Here is a 17,787-nt window from a genome sequence, read left to right as displayed (position 1 = left end):
ACGGCCTTGAGTATATTGGTTGTAATCTGAAAACTTGAGATTTTTTTTTCTTCTTAAAAGTTATTTCACAATTGGCTGAGCTAACTTGTTTTTTATTTTTTTACAAACTACTGAGTTTACCAAAGAAAATATGAGGATGACCCTAACATTACCAAATAATCGTTGGTCTGTCATTATGGATCGTCTTTTTGACAACATTGACTTGTCTTACTATGGATAACTAACTATGAATAAACTTTACTAAAAGTTTAAGTAAATGAATGAATACTTTTTTCTGCTGAAAACAAAATGGATCAACATTCTACACTTTGTATCCAAAATTTATTTTTTACTGGAGGTTTTAAAACTATATCTAGCTGAAAATTCATTCTGACGGGCAAAGTAGATCTTGCCCTGCACGATTCATTTTGGGAATTAAAAATCACCTGACTGTTTGCATTCATTTTATATCAAAGAAAGCTCACATTGGAAAGTGCTTCTTGCAAGGTACTCTCAGCTAATTTTGTCGTGGTTTAAAGGAGAGGAAAACAAATGGTTATTTTGGTCGTTCTAACAAAAACAAACATTAGCCACTCCATTAGTGTAACTGATACAAAATTTACAAGATTGGAATGATTTAGATGCATAAACATTTTATGTTTTTCTAGGAAACTTGGCTCCACCTTCCGAACTAGACCATTTCGCGGTGGGTGAAAATATTGCAAGATTATCATGGAATACTAGAATGACTACACCCCTGTACCATTTTAGTCCCTACGGCATTTCACATTGCGGATGGAAACAGCAAGGGTTTCTTCCTTTTTGCTTCCAAGTAAAAACATTCTTAGGTGTTATGATATTTTGCAACAACCAAAAAACATTTGGACCGATATTTTGCAAATGATCAAGCTGTTGTGATAATCTATCCGCATCTAATCATGATATCCTTTTTAAGAGTCAGACTACAAATGAAAGAGAAAAGTGAAGCAAATTAACTAGTCAGAACAAATTCCACCAACTCAATGAGCAAAGAATTTAAAATATTAACTTTAAAACACGACATCTGCAGTTGGGAGATACTGAGGGTCAAATACATGCTCCCACTAATAATGACATCAGAATAACCTTAGCACCCAGATGAGTGCTATTGCAGAAACCTGCACCACTTGCTGCAGATACCGATTCTTTTCATGAACCGCAGCAAGCCGACTTTTGTGCAGGGTCGCCACCACTGGCTGCCTGATCAGGTTGGTTAATCTTGATGGTCTGAGGCTGAATCAACAGAGAAGAGAGTATCAATGCTCAGCAATTCGGAAGAAGCCACACAATTATTCACTTATTTTGAAACTTAGCATTAAGAAAATCCCAAATACTTCCTAACAATTATTTTTCTTCAAGTACTTGGTTGGTACACACTGGAAAAATTTTAGTTTTTCGGAAGAAGAGAGCACTTGCATATCTCTGGCGAAAAGGAAAAACAAAGGACGTAGAGAAAGAGTTGATAAATTACCTCAGATCTTGAATCTGTGTCTGCAAGCCTTTGCTTGATATCTCTAGCTATTGAAAAGAAAACCTCTTCCACATTCATGTTGGTTTTTGCACTCTGCATGTTTTATTTGATATAAATGTAACGAAATTACACATAACTGTAATGAAATTGGTATTGTCACTCACAGTTTCAAAGAACTTGATACCATACTCATCAGCAAGTGCTTGACCTTTGGAGGTAGGTACAGCCTACAGAATAAAAAGGAAAACCTTTTGTTAGTATCGAAATGTAGACAAAGAAACTACTTAATCTCATATCAGTAAACAAATAAGGCATGGAGAGCATGGAGTAAAAAATGCAATAGCTGCTCAATCAAAAAATTTCAAACCCTGGCCAACTAAGGATGTAAAATGTAAATCAAAAAGTACCCCACGATGTACATACCCTTTTACTTTCATCCATATCAGCCTTGTTGCCAACAAGTATCTTGTTTACGTTGTCAGAAGCATGTTGTTCAATATTGCGAATCCAATTCCGAATATCTGGATAACAATAAACAAGATACATTGCAAGTAAAAAAAGATGAGCAGAACAAATGAAGCAAACTTAACCAAAAAGCCAGATTGCTTTGACCCACTGTTAAATGTAAATCAGAGAAAAACAGGGAAAAATACGAAATGGGGAAAATATAAAGAAAATACAATTCATTGGGTCAACTAAAGCTGAAATGAATCTACAGCCCTCAGACATTAGTGCGTAAATATATCAAAAGAATGGCATTCAATGAAATATCTTTTAACTTTCAAAAAACCAGGTCAGGGAAAGGAGATTACTATTGAAAGATGCTTCATCAGTAACATCATAAACCAGCAAGATACCCATGGCTCCTCGGTAATAAGCTGCAACAGCATGTAACATTGTAAGACAAGTCTTCCTTTCATCAAAGAAATGGAGCATGCAATGAAATTTGATTTATCCGGAGTGTTTAAAATCAAGTAAGAATTGAACCTGACAGATTAAAGCATTGTGTCCCGCAATGAAAGTATAATACAAACAAGCCAGTGTGAACTTTAGATTTACGAATCCATGAATTAAATCACAATTCCTTCAAAACGTGTAACTTCTACCCAAAAGATTTATTTTGTGTGAACAATAACTTCTCAACTTAATTGAGTTACGGATAATACTTACAAAAACTATTTTCATTTTTATCAACCACAGCTGAAATATTTCAACTAATTTGTACAATTTGGGTTAAAACGAAGGGGAGGGAGAAGAAGGTAGTAGGTTGGATCCCTCCTCCTAACAATTTGGAGAAACAAAATTGGTTTGGTGGGGTTTAGAAAAGAGGATGGGAGAGATTGTGGGTTCAACTCCTCCCACTAACAAAAACTATCAACTAACAATTGTCAATAAAAAAAAAAGAAAACTAACTTCTACAATAAGGCATGTAAACATATGATATAATTACCTACCAAGAAGACAGCTGCCAATTATGAATTCACAGCAAGGTTACCAAAGACAAAACCCATACCTGTGGTAATAGTTCTAAATCGCTCCTGACCAGCAGTATCCCAGATTTGTAACTTAATCCGTTTGCCGTCCAGTTCAATGGTTCTTATCTTAAAATCGATGCTGCCACGGATTATTATAACAAAATTTTATTTTCACCAACAAAAGGATACATACATAGAGGTCTGGTCGTGTGCAAATATTTGTGTACACGAAGAGACTAAACATACAGACAATTAACTACCCCTACAACGAGAAATTGTCTATATTAAAAATGACATTCACTAAGCACTATTTTTTAAATGCGCCCCAGACATGAAGTCCCGACTTGCAATGCTTCCAAAAACCACAAAGGAGAAACAAAAGCATTACAGACAAAATAGTAAATATTCCGGAAACAAGACAACAACATTTCACAAGGGATAAATAAAAGAGGTGTGAACAGATATTATACTAACCCAATGGTGGTGATAAAACTTGTTGTGAATGAACCATCAGAAAATCTCAAAAGCAGACAACTCTTCCCCACACCTACAAACATTAAAAAAAACAAATAAAAAGAGCAAAACAAAAAAACTAAAGTACAGAGCAGAGGCAGCACTCCTTGTCCTATACTCAGCTATTTGAGACTATCTCCACAAAACACTAACTCCAATTCCGAAGGAAAACTTGCAATCACGGTTCTAAAAAGCGGTTCGGAGTGATGGAAAACGACGGCGTAAAGTTAAGAACGGAAGGTGATAGATATATGAGAGAAAAAGGGAAAAGAATTGTAGCATAGCGTTGAATCTAGGAAAGTAAAAGCGAAGGAAAAAAAGGGGAATAACGAACCGCTGTCGCCAATAAGAAGGAGCTTGATGAGGTAATCGTAATCGGCACGAGCTCTAGCGGGCGCTGCTGCCATGGCGGAGTGAGAAAAATGCCCTAACGAGCGGAAAGAGGGATCGGAATGGGAAATGGTTAGAAGAAGAAAGCGGTGGGCGACATGGAAAGGGATCCAACACCGAATGTGTTTGCGTTTTCTCTCTCTGCGCCTATCATATCATCCCGTTACGTTTTGCCACCACACTTCTTCTTTCATGCTCCCGCCCACACTCTATTCTCTCCCCTCTCTCTCTCACTTTCTTCTCTCTTCTTCCTCTTAATTATATGCCTTCATTTTTATTAATTTCAAGTTATCCTTAGTTTAATTAACATGATATAGATCATCTTGGAAATGATAATGATACACTTTTATAAATATATTTTTGTTACCAAAATTGGTTAAGTTGTTGCATACTATATATATTTGTTTAATTTCTTAAAGTATAGAAAGTGTCTGATATTAATTAGAACATGTGTTTGAAGAGAACTTTTGTTTTGACGTGATGGTGAGAAATAATAAGACATGGTTTGTGGCTTGTAGGTGAAAGATGAAAATAACAAGGGTCTTGAAGTGTTGTTTTGTATAAATAGATGATTATGGATCGTTAATTATAATTGATTATTTTTTTATTTATAATAATATATAAAAATAACTTTTTTATTTATGTTTATATTTCAAAATATTAATTTTATTTTTTAAAATATAATTATTTATTATATTTTTTTAAATTAACCATTATTTTTATAAATTTTTAAAAAAAAATTGTCTATTTCTATTTTTTTTATTAACAGTAATCTTTCCATCTTTTCTAATATATTAACTTAAAAGCATTACATTATCATTACTTACTAATATAATATCACATCACACATATTTAAAAAATAAATAAAAATCGTACACACAAGTACGACAATATATGTGTACATTAATTTACCATAATAATGATAATTGTGGATAATTAAAAATTAATATTAAAATAAATAAGTAAAAATATTTTATTGTATTTATTTATTGAAATAATTTGACAGTTTACTTTATTTTTTTTATTTCCTCACTTACTTTCCCATGATCTTAATATTGATGTCTCTTCATTTTCATGTATAAAAAAACTTATAAAGATTTTTATTTCATCATTAAATCGTGTAAAATAAATTTGTTAAATTTACTTTAATTATCAATTATCACAAATTTTAAAAAAATAATAATGTTAAAACCTAGCTAACTATAACAATTTAAAAAAAAATGGTGATTTGAATTATTTTAGATCATTTCACCAAAACCAAACATTGTGTAAAACTAAAGTTCCTATCAATTTTTTTGGTTAGAGTTATCAAGAGATCTGTTTTTCTTCTTAATTCATGATTTTGTGTTTCAGTGCTAAAATAAGACAAACATTATTAGGAGAACATTGTTCATTAATCTAATCCACCACACCTACAAAGTGAAGCACTTTCAGAAGAATTTAGACAAAAACAAAGTGAAAGAACAAGTATTAGATTAAACATACTTAATGGTACAAAATGATCATGCATTATAGGTAGAAGTTGTGACAGTAGAAAAGGTTGAAGTAGCTACAAAGAAGGCAACTACACAACATTTTTATGCTATTCTGTGATGAACATTACTACATTGAGTTCCAGTTTGTGATGAACTCATGAACACAACTCCAAACAACACACTCACAATTCTTTGCAGATATCACACTAAAAATCAACCTCCAAGATTACAGTCTCCTGTTTGGTGGAATAAATTATAGCTCACTGATCCACCAACTTCCATTTTTCCACCTGCATACTCATTCCCTACAAAGAAACACAGTAATAATAGGACCAATCTTGATGATGAAGAATGAAGTGAAGGAAAAAAGCACAAGATGTTGTTACATACTTGAATTTGACAGCACCTGGTTAAAAACAGACAAATTTCTTGTGGATTTCAAACTGGCATCTGATGGAAACATGGAATAGGGCTTGTTGGAATCATTGTTCAAGTACTGCAACTCAGAGTACACCTGAGGGCTCTGAAAGCACAGTTTTTCAGCTCCTCCAGAAGAAGTTGTTGTTATGTTATGTTGAGACAGAAACTCATCAGGTTTTGTCTTCTTATCCTTAGAATCAACCTCGGTGTCCACTTCTGATTCAGTGTTGGTAGGAGCCACATTTTGCAGTTTTCTTTTGGATCGAGCACGCCTATTCTGAAACCAATTGTACACATTTGTTTCAGAAATTTGACCATGCTGGCCCAGTTCAGCAGTTATCTCTTTGATTTTTTCCTTGCTTGGAGTTCCATTTCCCTGATCAAATATGCGTTCCAGAATCTGAAGCTGCACTGGTGTAGGTGTCCACCTTTGTCTTGATGTTATTTTGTGTCCACCAGATGTCATCAATGGATCACAGTACAGGTTTCCCAATCTAGCCCCTGATCCGAAAAATAAATCAAAACATCAAAATATGTTATTGATTATCCGATAAGAATCATATTTTAAACTTATCTCAATCTCACAGAAATCAATAATGAAGTGAGCATTCCAATTCCAATTATATATTATGAAATTGTTTTACTTTTAGTTGAATCGAGACTTCTCAGACATCTTTCTCATGATATATACATCTCATATGTAAATACAGAAATGAATTGTCCGATTACAGATGAAACATAATATCCTGAAAAATATTAATAGGATAAAGTTTCTAAAACAATGACTCTCGTATTCAAACATATATACAATTACTAAAGCATGAAATAAATGGTTATCGGTTATGATTAGAAATTGGAAATCCAATGTGCCCTGTGTGCAGGGGAAAAAGGTGTGGCTGATATTTTTTCCTGTCATTTTCTAGTTTGTTGAAACAGGCTGGCTTAAATAGTAGAAAGTGGAAATACCTGAAAAAAAAAATTAATAATAAAAACAAGAGCAGTAAATAGTACGTTGGTAACTGGAATCCCATGAAACAAGATTTAGATAAAAATCAAACTGAGAAAAATGGTAAAGAGAAGGTGAAAACCTTATCTTGAGAATTTTCTTTAGAAGAAAACTTGGTACAGTTCATAATTATTACAGAAACTAAGAACATAACAGTGAGAAAGAGTGAAAGAAAGAAGAGGAACCTGCAAGATCCTGCTGAGCTGAGAGTGTTCTGTGCATCTCGATGAGTTGGTCACAAATGGTGGCATAGACAGCAATTTGTTTCCTCAGAGTTTCCAACTGTTCATCGGTCATGACTTTGACATACATGAGTTCTCCGTTGGCGTCGACATTGACATTGTTGTTGTTCCCAGTCTGCTGCTGCCACCTCTGCAGCTGTTTCTGCAATTCCACCACGTTCACCATTTCTTTTTCTTCTGTCTTCTTTGTCTCTCTGTGACGATGATTGTGGTCTGAATTATGATGATGTTGTTGATTTGATGAAGAGAGAGAATGAGAAAGAGAAGTCCACAAAGGTTGTCAGAAAAGGAGAAAGTGAGAGAAACAGACAAAAGACACAGACATTTTAAACGAGAAACTTGATCCTCTTTAACGCTGTGCCACATGTGACTCCTTCTTTCCTTATTCTTTATTTATATTATTTCTGCGGTGCCTACTTATTATAACGTCTTTTTATAATAAAAAAATCAAAATATTAAATAAGATGAATAATAATAATATTATTAAGAGAGGTAAAAATCTAGTACAGTAGAAACAACGTTATTCAAATCAAATTCCACGTTCAGACCTAAATTCTGTAGCTTTTGTTTGGACCACTTGATCAGTGTCCTAGAATCTGAACAAGAGTGTTTTTCTTAATAGTTTTATTTAAGCACTTCTCCAAATATGATTAGATTTTTCTTATTTATTTTAGTTTGTCTAAATAAATAGGTTTAAATATTTTTTGTCCTATTTTTGTAGTGGCGGATGATCCTTATTTTGACAGAATGTTTGAAATTATCATCATTTTTACCTAATGTTTGAAATGGTCCTCATTCTCGCAATTTGTATTTTATTTGGTCCTTTTCCTGTAATATCGTTTAAATCATTAACGAAGCATTGTACAGGTGACACTGTTTGTATTAGGGTGTGTTACGTGCGGTACGGTTTGTTAACATCATTTTTTCCCTAACCACGAGCAAACACAACCCAGAAAACCCTAAACCCACTTACCTCGTTGATGATGATTAACTGGAAGATTGAAATGAAGAGCGCAACTGCAATCCAATGACCCAATAAAACACGAATTGCGAAAATGATGATCATTTTAAACATTCGGTAAAAATGAGAAAAATAAAGATCATTTTAAACATTCTGTCAAAATGATGATCATCTACAATAAACACTACGAAAATGATGACAAAAAGGTATTTAAGCCAAATAAATATTATAACGTGATGCGGTTTCTCTTAGTCATTGTTTTTATTCTGTTAAATCATAGTGATGCATAAGAACTAAAAGAACACCATCTTTATAAAATTTAGGGATTCAATAAAAATAACAAAACTAAATTTATTGAGTTTTGGGACTAAAGTATATGTAAATTAGAAATAAAACCTTCAAATAATTAATCGAAGAAGACTTTTTTTCTGACATTTATAACAGCACCGGATGATTTAGAAATATAAATTATTTTTAAACTTTACTTACATAATGAAAGGGTGTATACAGTATTTTCATTTAATGAAGGTTATTATTATTGAACTTATTTTCACCAACCATATTATTTCATATTTTTTGTTTTAATTGAGTAGATTTTTTTATATTTTTAGATAACTATATTATTGGTATAATTTAAACTTTTTATCTGATATTAAATGTGAGTCGATCTTAATAAGACAAGATGTAGCATGGCTGGTGGATGGAAATGGTCTTTGGTGAACGACGTAGCCACAACCGTCAGATATATTATATAATATTAAAAGGTTAGGATCTCTCACCTACTACCTATTGAGATTAAAATTTAAGATCAAAATCCAAATCATACACACAGTGGCGTAGCATAATGGTGGCAGGGGAGGGCCAAAACCCCCCAAAAATTTTGATTTTATTTTTTATATAGATATTATGTATTTTGATTTTTTTTATTATAAATATTAAATTAAATATTTTTTTCTTTTATAAAAATAATAATTAATGGTAATAAATAATAAAATATAAAATCATACATAGTAAAGAATAAAAAGATTTATCAAAATATTTTTATTATTATTTTTTATTATAGTTTGAATTTCTCACAAATTGTTCTCATATTTCATTCTTATGTGTATTCGTTTTCTTTTGTATTTGAAAAGGAAAAAATATTTTATTTTTACTCTTATTTCTCCTTTGTTCTTTTCCATTCTCAAGAAAGAAAAGAAGAATCGTCTCACTTGATGGTGAAATATTAGTTTAATAATTTATTTAATGAACCTCTTTTATATTATTTTTTTATTTTATGAATATAGAAGAAAAAGTATTGTACTGTGTGTTTTTTATAATCAAATTTTAATTGTGGTTCCATTATATGTCTATTTTCTTTTGTTTCTCAAGAGAAAACTATTTATTATTTTTGCTCTCATATCTTAGTTGTTCTCTTCTATTCTTGAATCAATAAAAAAGAAGGTAATTATCTTTTGTCTCACTTGAGAGTGAAATATTAGTTTAATAATTTATTTAATGAATCTATTGTATATTAATTTTTTATTTTATGAATATAGAAGAAAATGGATTGTACTATGTGTTTTTTATAATTGGATTTTAATTGTGGTTTGATTATCATCGATTTTTTCTTTTAGATTTTAAGTGTGGTTTAATTTCCCGCTAATGATGTAGCTTATTGTTATACTAATTTATGTATTCATTTTTACGGTATTAATGCTAATAATTAAATGTATAAATTTTGGATGTATTATTTTGGCTCCCCAATAATATTGGTCAAGATCCGCCACTGCATACACAATCTTATTGGGCCTTTCGATTTTATTTTATTTTATTTATTTGATAGATGAGATTATTCTTAAAGTTATTTTTATAAATCGATATAATTATTTAGTCATAAAAATATCCACTCAAGTTCATGAAAAATAAATTTAAGTTGACTATGTTTTTATGTTTAAAAAATATCATATAATTTATTCACTTCTCGTGTCTATTGGTTAATATATTTTAAATAATTTCCGAGGAATGGTTCCCGGCGGAAAAACCGGGATACTATTGATTCCACTTCTTTGTTTCTTTTAGGTAAAGATAAGTGTGTTCTACCAAAAGGGTCCATAGCTCAGTGGTAGAGCATTTGACTGCAGATCAAGAGGTCACCGGTTCGAACCCGGTTGGGCCCTTCTCATTTTACATTTATTTTGCAATGCTATGGACAGGGATCACTTTTTTATGCATTCATTCTACTACATTCTCCACCTTATTCATTCTGTCTTTTTTTTTTGTAAAAATAGTAATAAAGTATACATATCGAAGTCTTAAGAGCACAACTAATATGAAACCCACAGAAACGTGTACCAACAAATTTCGAGAAATTGTGGACACTATTAAACCAACTTAAGAAACAGGATCATTAGGGGGTGAAATAACTATTTTCATGACAATTTTTATTGGTGAGATATTATTATAATCTTTCGTTTCTTGAAAGACTACAAGAGACGTGTATTGAAATATTTGTCAAATTGATCGACAAAACAATAAAGCGAGTTCAAATTCTACTGATGATAAGTTAGATTTTTAAATGAAGGATGAACTGTCACTACATTTTTGTTGCATAGCATTTTAAGAATTGAACAACCTTTTCTTCGGAAATTGAAAGGGCATACGAATTTTATTCGTGTTTGAAGACAAGATTTGGTCACAGCATTAAATATTTCCTTTATACTATTCCTAAATTCTATCAACTCTCCTGAGGAACTAATCGATTTCGTCGTTAGTGTACATGTTGAGTGAAACACAACCAACAACATCAAATTGCATGTCAATACATCAAACTCAAAAAAACATGTTAATTAGCTATATTGACTGGTAGGGCAAAAAAACTTGAAGCCGCCACGAGAAAGCCTCTGAATTCCGAAGTTCACTCTTTACTTTTAGGGCATATTGCTCCAACGTATGTGCATGCTCATTTATGGTATCACTAGATATTGTATCTTCAGCTAATCTGACTGCTGCCATGTGAGATAATTGAAAGTTTTCCCCCATTAGCTGTAGCTTCCTACATGTTTCGCCCTCGCCAAACATCATGAGGGAAACCAACAAAGATTTCAGCTCACGTCTAGCTTCCACTGTTAGCGACATGCCTTTCAAATGCTCCACCAAGGCCATCTCCTCATCAGGACTACAACAAGAAATAAAAAACTATTACTTCACAATATAAGTAGCGACTCATGATTAACAAAAAAGTAGGAGAGGATGAGTGACAGGAGGAAACAATAAATTATCGTATCAAGATACCTTCCAGGACGGATTTTTCCTCTTTTCTTCTGACGCCTAGCGTCTCTTGCCTTGCTAGTAGCAGTTGAACTAAATGAAGCAGCAGAACTTTTCCTGGTCCTGTTGATGAAATGAGACACAAATGAAACTTCACACACCATAAGTACAACCTTTTCTATTCTTTCTGTGTGAAAAGAAAAGTATGGTTCAATCTTGTCATTTATTTAATGAGACAGAAAGCATTGGGTATTTTTTACAATTCACTTTTAAGAAAACGAGTCATAAAGAGTAACTCGATCATGGACACAATTGTTGTCCAGATCAAATAAAACGTAACATCACAAAGAGAGAGTTTAGAACCATAAATGTGGTAAGATGGATAAAAAGATGTGCTTGAATGTGATAATGATTCTGTAACCCCCAAGAGGGGATGGGAAAAGAAGTGTCAGACTTGACTCCCAAACAATAATGAGTTCCAATTACATGTCATTCTACATGAAGACAATAAATCGTTATCACAAATATTATGAGGTAGAGACTACAGTTGTAAAAACCATAATAGCACACTGCTAGATTTTGCAGCAGCTTTGTAAACAGTATATTCATTTAATGCAAGGAAGATCAATTGGGTATCATGGCTGTTGGCTGTGTTTGTTTTAACATGTTAAAAGGATAAGATGGTAAAATCCGTCCTAAAAGTCAAGGAAAACTGATTCAGAATATATACACAAAGCACATGAAATTAACATTCTAAAACTGGCAAATTATAGAGATATATGGGACCAAGGAAAGTACATACCCTGTGGTGTATGCACTCATTCCACTAAAATTACTGCTGGCTTCTGAAGCAGCATCATCCTCAAGATCACTCGCTGCACGTTCCTCTGACTGGAGCTTTGCTGCAAGAAGTAATCTTCTCTGTCGAACAGCCAGGTATCGGGCCAAGTATTTCCCCACTTTCTCTATGCCTTCCTCATATTCACCAATAAGTGTGCTTGCACATTCCAGAGATGCATTCTTCACTGTTTCAATTAAGTCCTCTCTTCTGTGCATAAAAACAACCCTCAAAGCCTCCTCCCAGTCCCTTGCAGTAATCAACAAATTAACACCAGTGTTAACATCTCCACAGTACTCCAGGGCAATTTTGGCAGCCTCCCCAGGTTTACCGAGTGCTTGAAGTTCTTCACAGAGCTCATTGGCAATAGACAGCATCTGATCCTTTCCCATATTAAGTAACCCAGCAACTGTAAGCACCCCGCTCCAGTTATTGATAGCACGATAAGATTTCATAGCCTTATCCAGATTGAAACAGGATAAGTAAATTGTTGCGGCATCTTCAAAGCATTTTTCATCACTGAGATAATCCCCCCATGCCTCAAGGAATTGCATCTTCTCAGTGTGGCCAGTGAAAAGTTGAAGAGCCAATGGAAAAAGTTGAGGATTTTCTTTCACAAGTGCCATACAATCATCATAATAACCATCACCGGCAGAAGCAAGGTGTCTGAGTGCCTTTTCAAACCTTTTCAGCTTAAGGTCAATCTTATATTGCATTAATTGAGCAGGCAAACGCTCCAATTCCTGTAAGAATGGAAGAAACTCTTTTGGATCTTTCTGAGCATTTAATGCCACAATAGCAGCAAGATTTAAATCATAAAGACCCAAAGCAGCTTCATAGACAGCATCAGAATCAGCTAACCACAAAAGATGCTTCAAAGCTTCCTCGGCAGAAGGGTAAGACATTCTCCCCTGTTCATCAGCATGAGACAATTCCTTTTCACGGATCACTTTTATTCTCTTTAAAGCATCTTCAAGTAATGGAGGATCACTCCGAGCTAGAGTGGTTAAAATGCAAAGCTCCCTCGCTGGACTTTCTGTTATGTGATCCTCAAGAGCTTTTCTTACGGCCATCAGAACAGAAGAAACCTTGTTACTGGCAGGACAATTCGGGGGTGACCCAACTAACGTATCAATAAGAACCTTTGGACAAGGGACAGAAACATAATTTTTGTATAGTTTCTCCATAATATTTTCATTCTTTACAGAACAAACAAATTCGGTTATGTAACCCAGATTGTTAACCTGCCTGACAATTTCAGAAGCTGACTGGGAAAATGCTTGCCACCCACAGTAATCAACAATTACATTGAAATCTATTCTATGCCTTCTAACCATGAGTAATGCATCTTTAAAGCGCTTTTGAACTAATGCATTAATAATGGAAACCAAAACCAACTTTCTTGGGTATATACATTCTAGGTTTCCCCGGGTAGTTTGCAGTATAATGGCAGCTTCATCCCCATGTAAAACTCCAATAATTTTAGCACCTCTCTCCCATATATTTATGTAACTTCCATTTTCCTCTTTTTTTCTATTGCTAATCCGAACAAAGTTACTGTATTTTATATCTAATTCCCCATTAAATATGTCAGCAATGTCAACAATAAAAAGCAAATCATGTTTAGTTGTAAGAATTAAATGTGTGATAACTTGGTCAGCCAAATTTGAGTAAAATGAGAAGCTGCTGCAGTTGTTGCAAACTATACCCCCATTAACATGCAGTCTGCCAAGCTCATCCAGCCCAAAAAGCACTTGTTTTGATGGGCCAGCACTGCCAACTAGCACTACACTCATCCAAGGGCAAGCTGCCGAAAATCCTTGTTGTTCTTGAACTAAAGATCCTCTACTAATCCCAGATTTAGATACATATTCTTGGATTTGCCCCCTAGAAAACTGAATGTATGCAGTTTGTTTATTAGCAGGACATGAAGCAATGCCAATAACCAGCTCTTCAAGGGCTTGTCCTTCTGAAACTGTTGTGTGCCATCCCGAACAAGTTAGCAATCCTGGAATAACATCTTCAAAGCATTCGAGTTCCACTTCGCGCAAATAGAAGCCTTGAAGTCCACCAACCACTGATGCTTGAAATGAGTCACTACTGTGACTGAAACCGTAATGCGAAACGGTCAATAGTTTATGGGAATCCAACCATTCAAGATGTAAAAGGGATCCAAGAACCAATTCTGTATGAGAGGCTTCAACATTGAACTCTTTCCCCTCTAGTTCTTCCCAGGTTTCAATTAATGGAAGCTCCACAACACACAAGCTACCATCTGAAAGAAATGCTGCTAACTGGTTCTTAGAGTTTTTACAGTATACTGCCATACCCCGGACATTAGAAGAAAATTTCAGGTTAAATAGAAACATAGGAGGTGGCATCAAGGACAAAGACAGTGGGGTTACACGAATGTTGGAGCCATCAACGACTAGTGCAACAGAATTATCCATTACAGCTGTAATCCAAACAAAGTTAAAAACCGTGACCTGACCACCAAGAGTCCAGCAAATTAACTGCAGAGGCTTTGTCGGATTCCAAATGAATTTGACTTCATCTCGCTTCAAGAATCTAATTTCATGCTTCAGGTACCAGTGGTTATTACTAAAACACCATATCCTTACAGCGTCATAACTTTTGCATTCAACAACACCGGCAAGAAGATCAGAACTGCAATTCCATTTCATGAATTTTACTTTTGCGTCAACACTGAACCTGCTTCTCTCTAATCCGTTCCTCTCAAAGAAAACAATAGAGGAACATTCATTTTCATCTTTCCCATCACAAACAGCTGCAACTTTAGCACCACTGGGCATCCACTCCAGAACTGCCCCGGCAAAATTTCTTGGTTCCGAAAAAGCAAGCAATTCCCCCGAATCTCGATCCCAAACCTTAATCTTTTTAAGCATACAACCAGAATCGGACACATCATTCATGGTAGCAAAGTATTTCCCATCCCCTCGCCAGGACACAGGAAGAGAGTTCCCTTCACCTGAAAGCACAGAAAATTCACTATCCTAAACTAAACATCACGTAGAAACGCAACCCAATCAAACAATCAAATTCACAAATCATGATATGAGTATTAAATTCATTCTCTCTCTCTCGTCTCACTTTCACCTTGTCTTTCTCCCTATTTCACTACACATTTTGCCACATCTATAACTTTCTCTATGTATATCTTTCTTCTTTCCAGCCTTACATCCCAAAATTGAATATCTTCCAAACAATACAAATAGAATCAAAACAGTGATAGAAGGCGTTGAAATTAAATCAGGGTTTCAGTGTCCTTACTTACGTGACAGTCGTCAGAAACATCATCGTGAAGTGGCACTTCATACAACACGTCCCAATCGTGAGTCATCACCAAAAGCTGCGCGAAACCGGTGGTGACGGCAATTAGTTCTCCGTCAGGACTGAGAGACACGGCATTGACGCCGCCGTCTAGCTGGCCAACGACTTGCGTTGCGCTAGAGCCGTCGTCCACGTTGTGAAGAATGAGAAGGCCGTTGGAAGTTCCGATAAGAAGCGCTTCATTCTCCATGAGATATTCGAAGGAGGTAACGGAATCCCCCGGCTCGAGGTCGACGGTAACGGCGTCCGCCGGTAGCGAAGCGTTACGGCTCCAAACACCGGTTTCCTGCACAAAACATAACACAACTAGAATCAGATTTACTGGAATGAAGGAAAATGAATGAGTAAGCAAATGAAAGGGGTGAATGGTGTTGGAGACGGACATGGAAAGAGGAGAGATGGGAAGTGTAAATGAGATTGTGAGAAGAGAGGAAGAAGATGCGGTTGCGTTCGATGTCGATGGTGGAGAATCGAACGGTTTCGTCGTTGGATTGAAGACGAAGTCCCAAAGGAACTTCCCAAAAGAGTTTCAAGTTGTTCATTGCTCAAACCCTTCGCCGCTTCTTTTCAGTTCAAAGTAGGGTTTAACTTAGTTTCTGCTGCTCCTGTTATTTTTCCTCTTATTCTCCGACTCAAGACACTGTTTGTACCTTAATAAAAATGTAACTTTTTTTATCAGAGTCAAGTGTTTTAAATTATAAAAGTGGAACTTTATATTTTTCTAATTTGATAAAATTACAATATTTTAATTAATAATAACAGAATATCTGACTTAGATAAGTTAATTCATCTAAAATTAGCGATGTATGTAAATTTAATTTCAGTTTCTGTAAAATTGTTTATTTATTTTTATTTTCGTAAAATTTCAAATATCTTTTTAGTCTTTATGAAATATATAAATTTTGATTTTAATTCTTATAGTTTTTTCTTTTATTTTTTTAAATCCATGTTTTTGATTCAATAATGTATTTAAGATATATAGATAAAAAAAATGTCATGCAGATAGATAAAATATGTGTAATTTATAATAGTAAAATGAATTGGCATCATAAAGTAATAAAGATAAAAAAAACGTTTTTTTTAATATAAAGCAACAAAAAAAATATAAGATCCTTAAATTATGTTTTACTATCTAAAAACCAACTTTATTGCATTTAGGTGGATTAATGAATTCTACAACATATCTAGGATATGATTTTTCTTTATCACTGTAGTACGTTCGTCGTTAATCGATGTAACACGTCAATAGCAACAGGTTCAGATTATTTCAGAGAGAGTTTGTATTCATGCAATTAACAACCGTGTAAAAAAATGAATTATAAAATTAAATATTAAAAATAATATATATAATTTTTTAAATATTATAAATATTTTAATAATTTAATTAGGACGAGAATATGATAATGAAGATAGTTAGTGTATATCCATCCATACTCATCTTGTATTTAATTAAAATAATTAAATATTATTTATACTCGTATCTATGTTTAATTAATGTAAAGATTCTCAACCAAAAAACAATAATCAAAACAACATTAGACAATATTTATAAAAACAAATTTATTTCTCATGGTTTCTATATCATCGTTGACGTTTGTTTTAGAATTTTAAAACACTAGTTTATAAGTAATTTCAAAAACTTAATTTTGCTATATTTTTTTAATTATTTTGTTTGAAAAAAATCATATTTTGTTAACCGGCCAAATCAGTTAATATTTAATTACAAAGTTCACTTCAAATATTTGAAATATTTTTCTGTGACAATAATCTCAATTATTTAATTTCTTATTTTATCCAAATGACACAATGTATTTCAAGAAAAATATTATACTAATTTTAACTTTTAATGATTCTTTTGATATTTGATTTTGTCAAAAAATGTTAAATTGGTCATTTAGTATTTTTTTTAGTTTTAATATAGTTTTAATTTTTTAAAAATTAATGCAATTTGCTCATTATCAATTAATTTTTATAAAAATTGACATTATGATTATGTTAATTACATAAATAAAACAAATCACTATTATTAACAATTTTAATTTTATTGAAAAAATCATTGATCTGTTTCAAGAAATTTAATGAAAATAACCAAATTGCATCATTTTTAAAAATCGTGACCAAATTGAAACTTAAAATAATTAGATGACCAATTTGTCACTTTTTTATAAAAACAAAGACTAAAAGAGTAATTAAACTTTATTTTTACAATATATATTTATCATTTTTTAATATTTTTTTTTCATATAAGCATGTATTTATTTTTAATATATATATATATATATATATATATATATATATATATTAAATATTTGATTAAGTCCACATTTGATCTTAAGAGTTTGATACAAACTTATAAAATTTTAAGAAAATCAAATTAC

The 17,787-nt window shown here is 33.1% G+C and overlaps 3 protein-coding genes and 1 non-coding gene across 5 annotated transcripts; 1 reads left to right on the top strand and 3 right to left on the bottom strand.

Moving 5' to 3' along the window:
• Positions 1-871: 871 nt before the first annotated feature.
• LOC114192791 (ras-related protein RABE1c-like) lies at positions 872-4,099 on the bottom strand. Its single transcript, XM_028082606.2, has 8 exons — positions 3,812-4,099; positions 3,439-3,511; positions 3,003-3,103; positions 2,302-2,367; positions 1,913-2,010; positions 1,654-1,716; positions 1,490-1,582; positions 872-1,251 (listed from the first exon to the last, which is right to left on the bottom strand). Exons 1-8 carry the CDS (start codon positions 3,882-3,884, stop codon positions 1,168-1,170), a joined length of 651 nt encoding a protein of 216 aa, XP_027938407.1. The 5' UTR covers positions 3,885-4,099; the 3' UTR covers positions 872-1,167.
• Positions 4,100-5,323: 1,224 nt separating this feature from the next.
• LOC114190153 (WUSCHEL-related homeobox 13-like) lies at positions 5,324-7,348 on the bottom strand. The gene is made up of 3 exons (XM_028078939.2): positions 6,954-7,348; positions 5,733-6,263; positions 5,324-5,647 (listed from the first exon to the last, which is right to left on the bottom strand). Exons 1-3 carry the CDS (start codon positions 7,174-7,176, stop codon positions 5,556-5,558), a joined length of 846 nt encoding a protein of 281 aa, XP_027934740.1. The 5' UTR covers positions 7,177-7,348; the 3' UTR covers positions 5,324-5,555.
• A 2,710-nt stretch (positions 7,349-10,058) lies between these two features.
• Positions 10,059-10,130, top strand: TRNAC-GCA (transfer RNA cysteine (anticodon GCA)). Its single transcript has one exon. It is a non-coding gene; the product is annotated as a tRNA-Cys (tRNA).
• Positions 10,131-10,567: 437 nt separating this feature from the next.
• Positions 10,568-16,021, bottom strand: ABO1 (IKI3 family protein). 2 transcript variants are annotated; one of them, XM_028080705.2, is made up of 5 exons: positions 15,793-16,021; positions 15,350-15,695; positions 12,023-15,047; positions 11,245-11,343; positions 10,568-11,128 (listed from the first exon to the last, which is right to left on the bottom strand). In XM_028080705.2, the coding sequence occupies exons 1-5, from the start codon at positions 15,949-15,951 to the stop codon at positions 10,804-10,806; spliced, it is 3,954 nt and encodes a 1,317-aa protein (XP_027936506.2). In that variant the 5' UTR covers positions 15,952-16,021; the 3' UTR covers positions 10,568-10,803. The 2 variants fall into 2 exon arrangements, with proteins under 2 accessions (XP_027936506.2, XP_027936507.2); XM_028080706.2 differs by lacking the exon at positions 15,793-16,021 and having other exon boundaries at positions 15,354-15,492.
• Positions 16,022-17,787: the final 1,766 nt, after the last annotated feature.

This window comes from Vigna unguiculata, chromosome 7 (genome assembly GCF_037176805.1).
Source record: "Vigna unguiculata cultivar grain cowpea cultivar isolate G323 ecotype 2 chromosome 7, ASM3717680v1, whole genome shotgun sequence".
Taxonomy (NCBI): domain Eukaryota; kingdom Viridiplantae; phylum Streptophyta; class Magnoliopsida; order Fabales; family Fabaceae; genus Vigna; species Vigna unguiculata.
The sequence above is the reverse complement of the archived record's forward strand: the minus strand, read 5'-3'. Positions and strand labels throughout refer to the sequence as shown.

Bases quoted from the DNA above. Each gene is read 5' to 3' on its own strand.
- LOC114192791 (XM_028082606.2), bottom strand. From the start codon at position 3,884: ATGGCAGCAGCGCCCGCTAGAGCTCGTGCCGATTACGATTACCTCATC. The intron at 2,368-3,002 runs GTATGGGTTTTG...ATGCTGTTGCAG, and splicing joins ATTTAGAACTATTACCACAG to CTTATTACCGAGGAGCCATG. The intron at 1,252-1,489 runs GTAATTTATCAA...CTGTTGATTCAG, and splicing joins ACACAGATTCAAGATCTGAG to CCTCAGACCATCAAGATTAA.
- LOC114190153 (XM_028078939.2), bottom strand. From the start codon at position 7,176: ATGGTGAACGTGGTGGAATTGCAGAAACAGCTGCAGAGGTGGCAGCAG. The intron at 6,264-6,953 runs GTTCCTCTTCTT...TTTTCGGATCAG, and splicing joins AGCTCAGCAGGATCTTGCAG to GGGCTAGATTGGGAAACCTG. The intron at 5,648-5,732 runs GTATGTAACAAC...GTTTCTTTGTAG, and splicing joins CCAGGTGCTGTCAAATTCAA to GGAATGAGTATGCAGGTGGA.
- ABO1 (XM_028080705.2), bottom strand. From the start codon at position 15,951: ATGAACAACTTGAAACTCTTTTGGGAAGTTCCTTTGGGACTTCGTCTT. The intron at 15,048-15,349 runs GTAAGGACACTG...CTGTGCTTTCAG, and splicing joins TTCTGACGACTGTCACGTAA to GTGAAGGGAACTCTCTTCCT. The intron at 11,129-11,244 runs GTATCTTGATAC...TTCTTGTTGTAG, and splicing joins GGAAAAATCCGTCCTGGAAG to TCCTGATGAGGAGATGGCCT.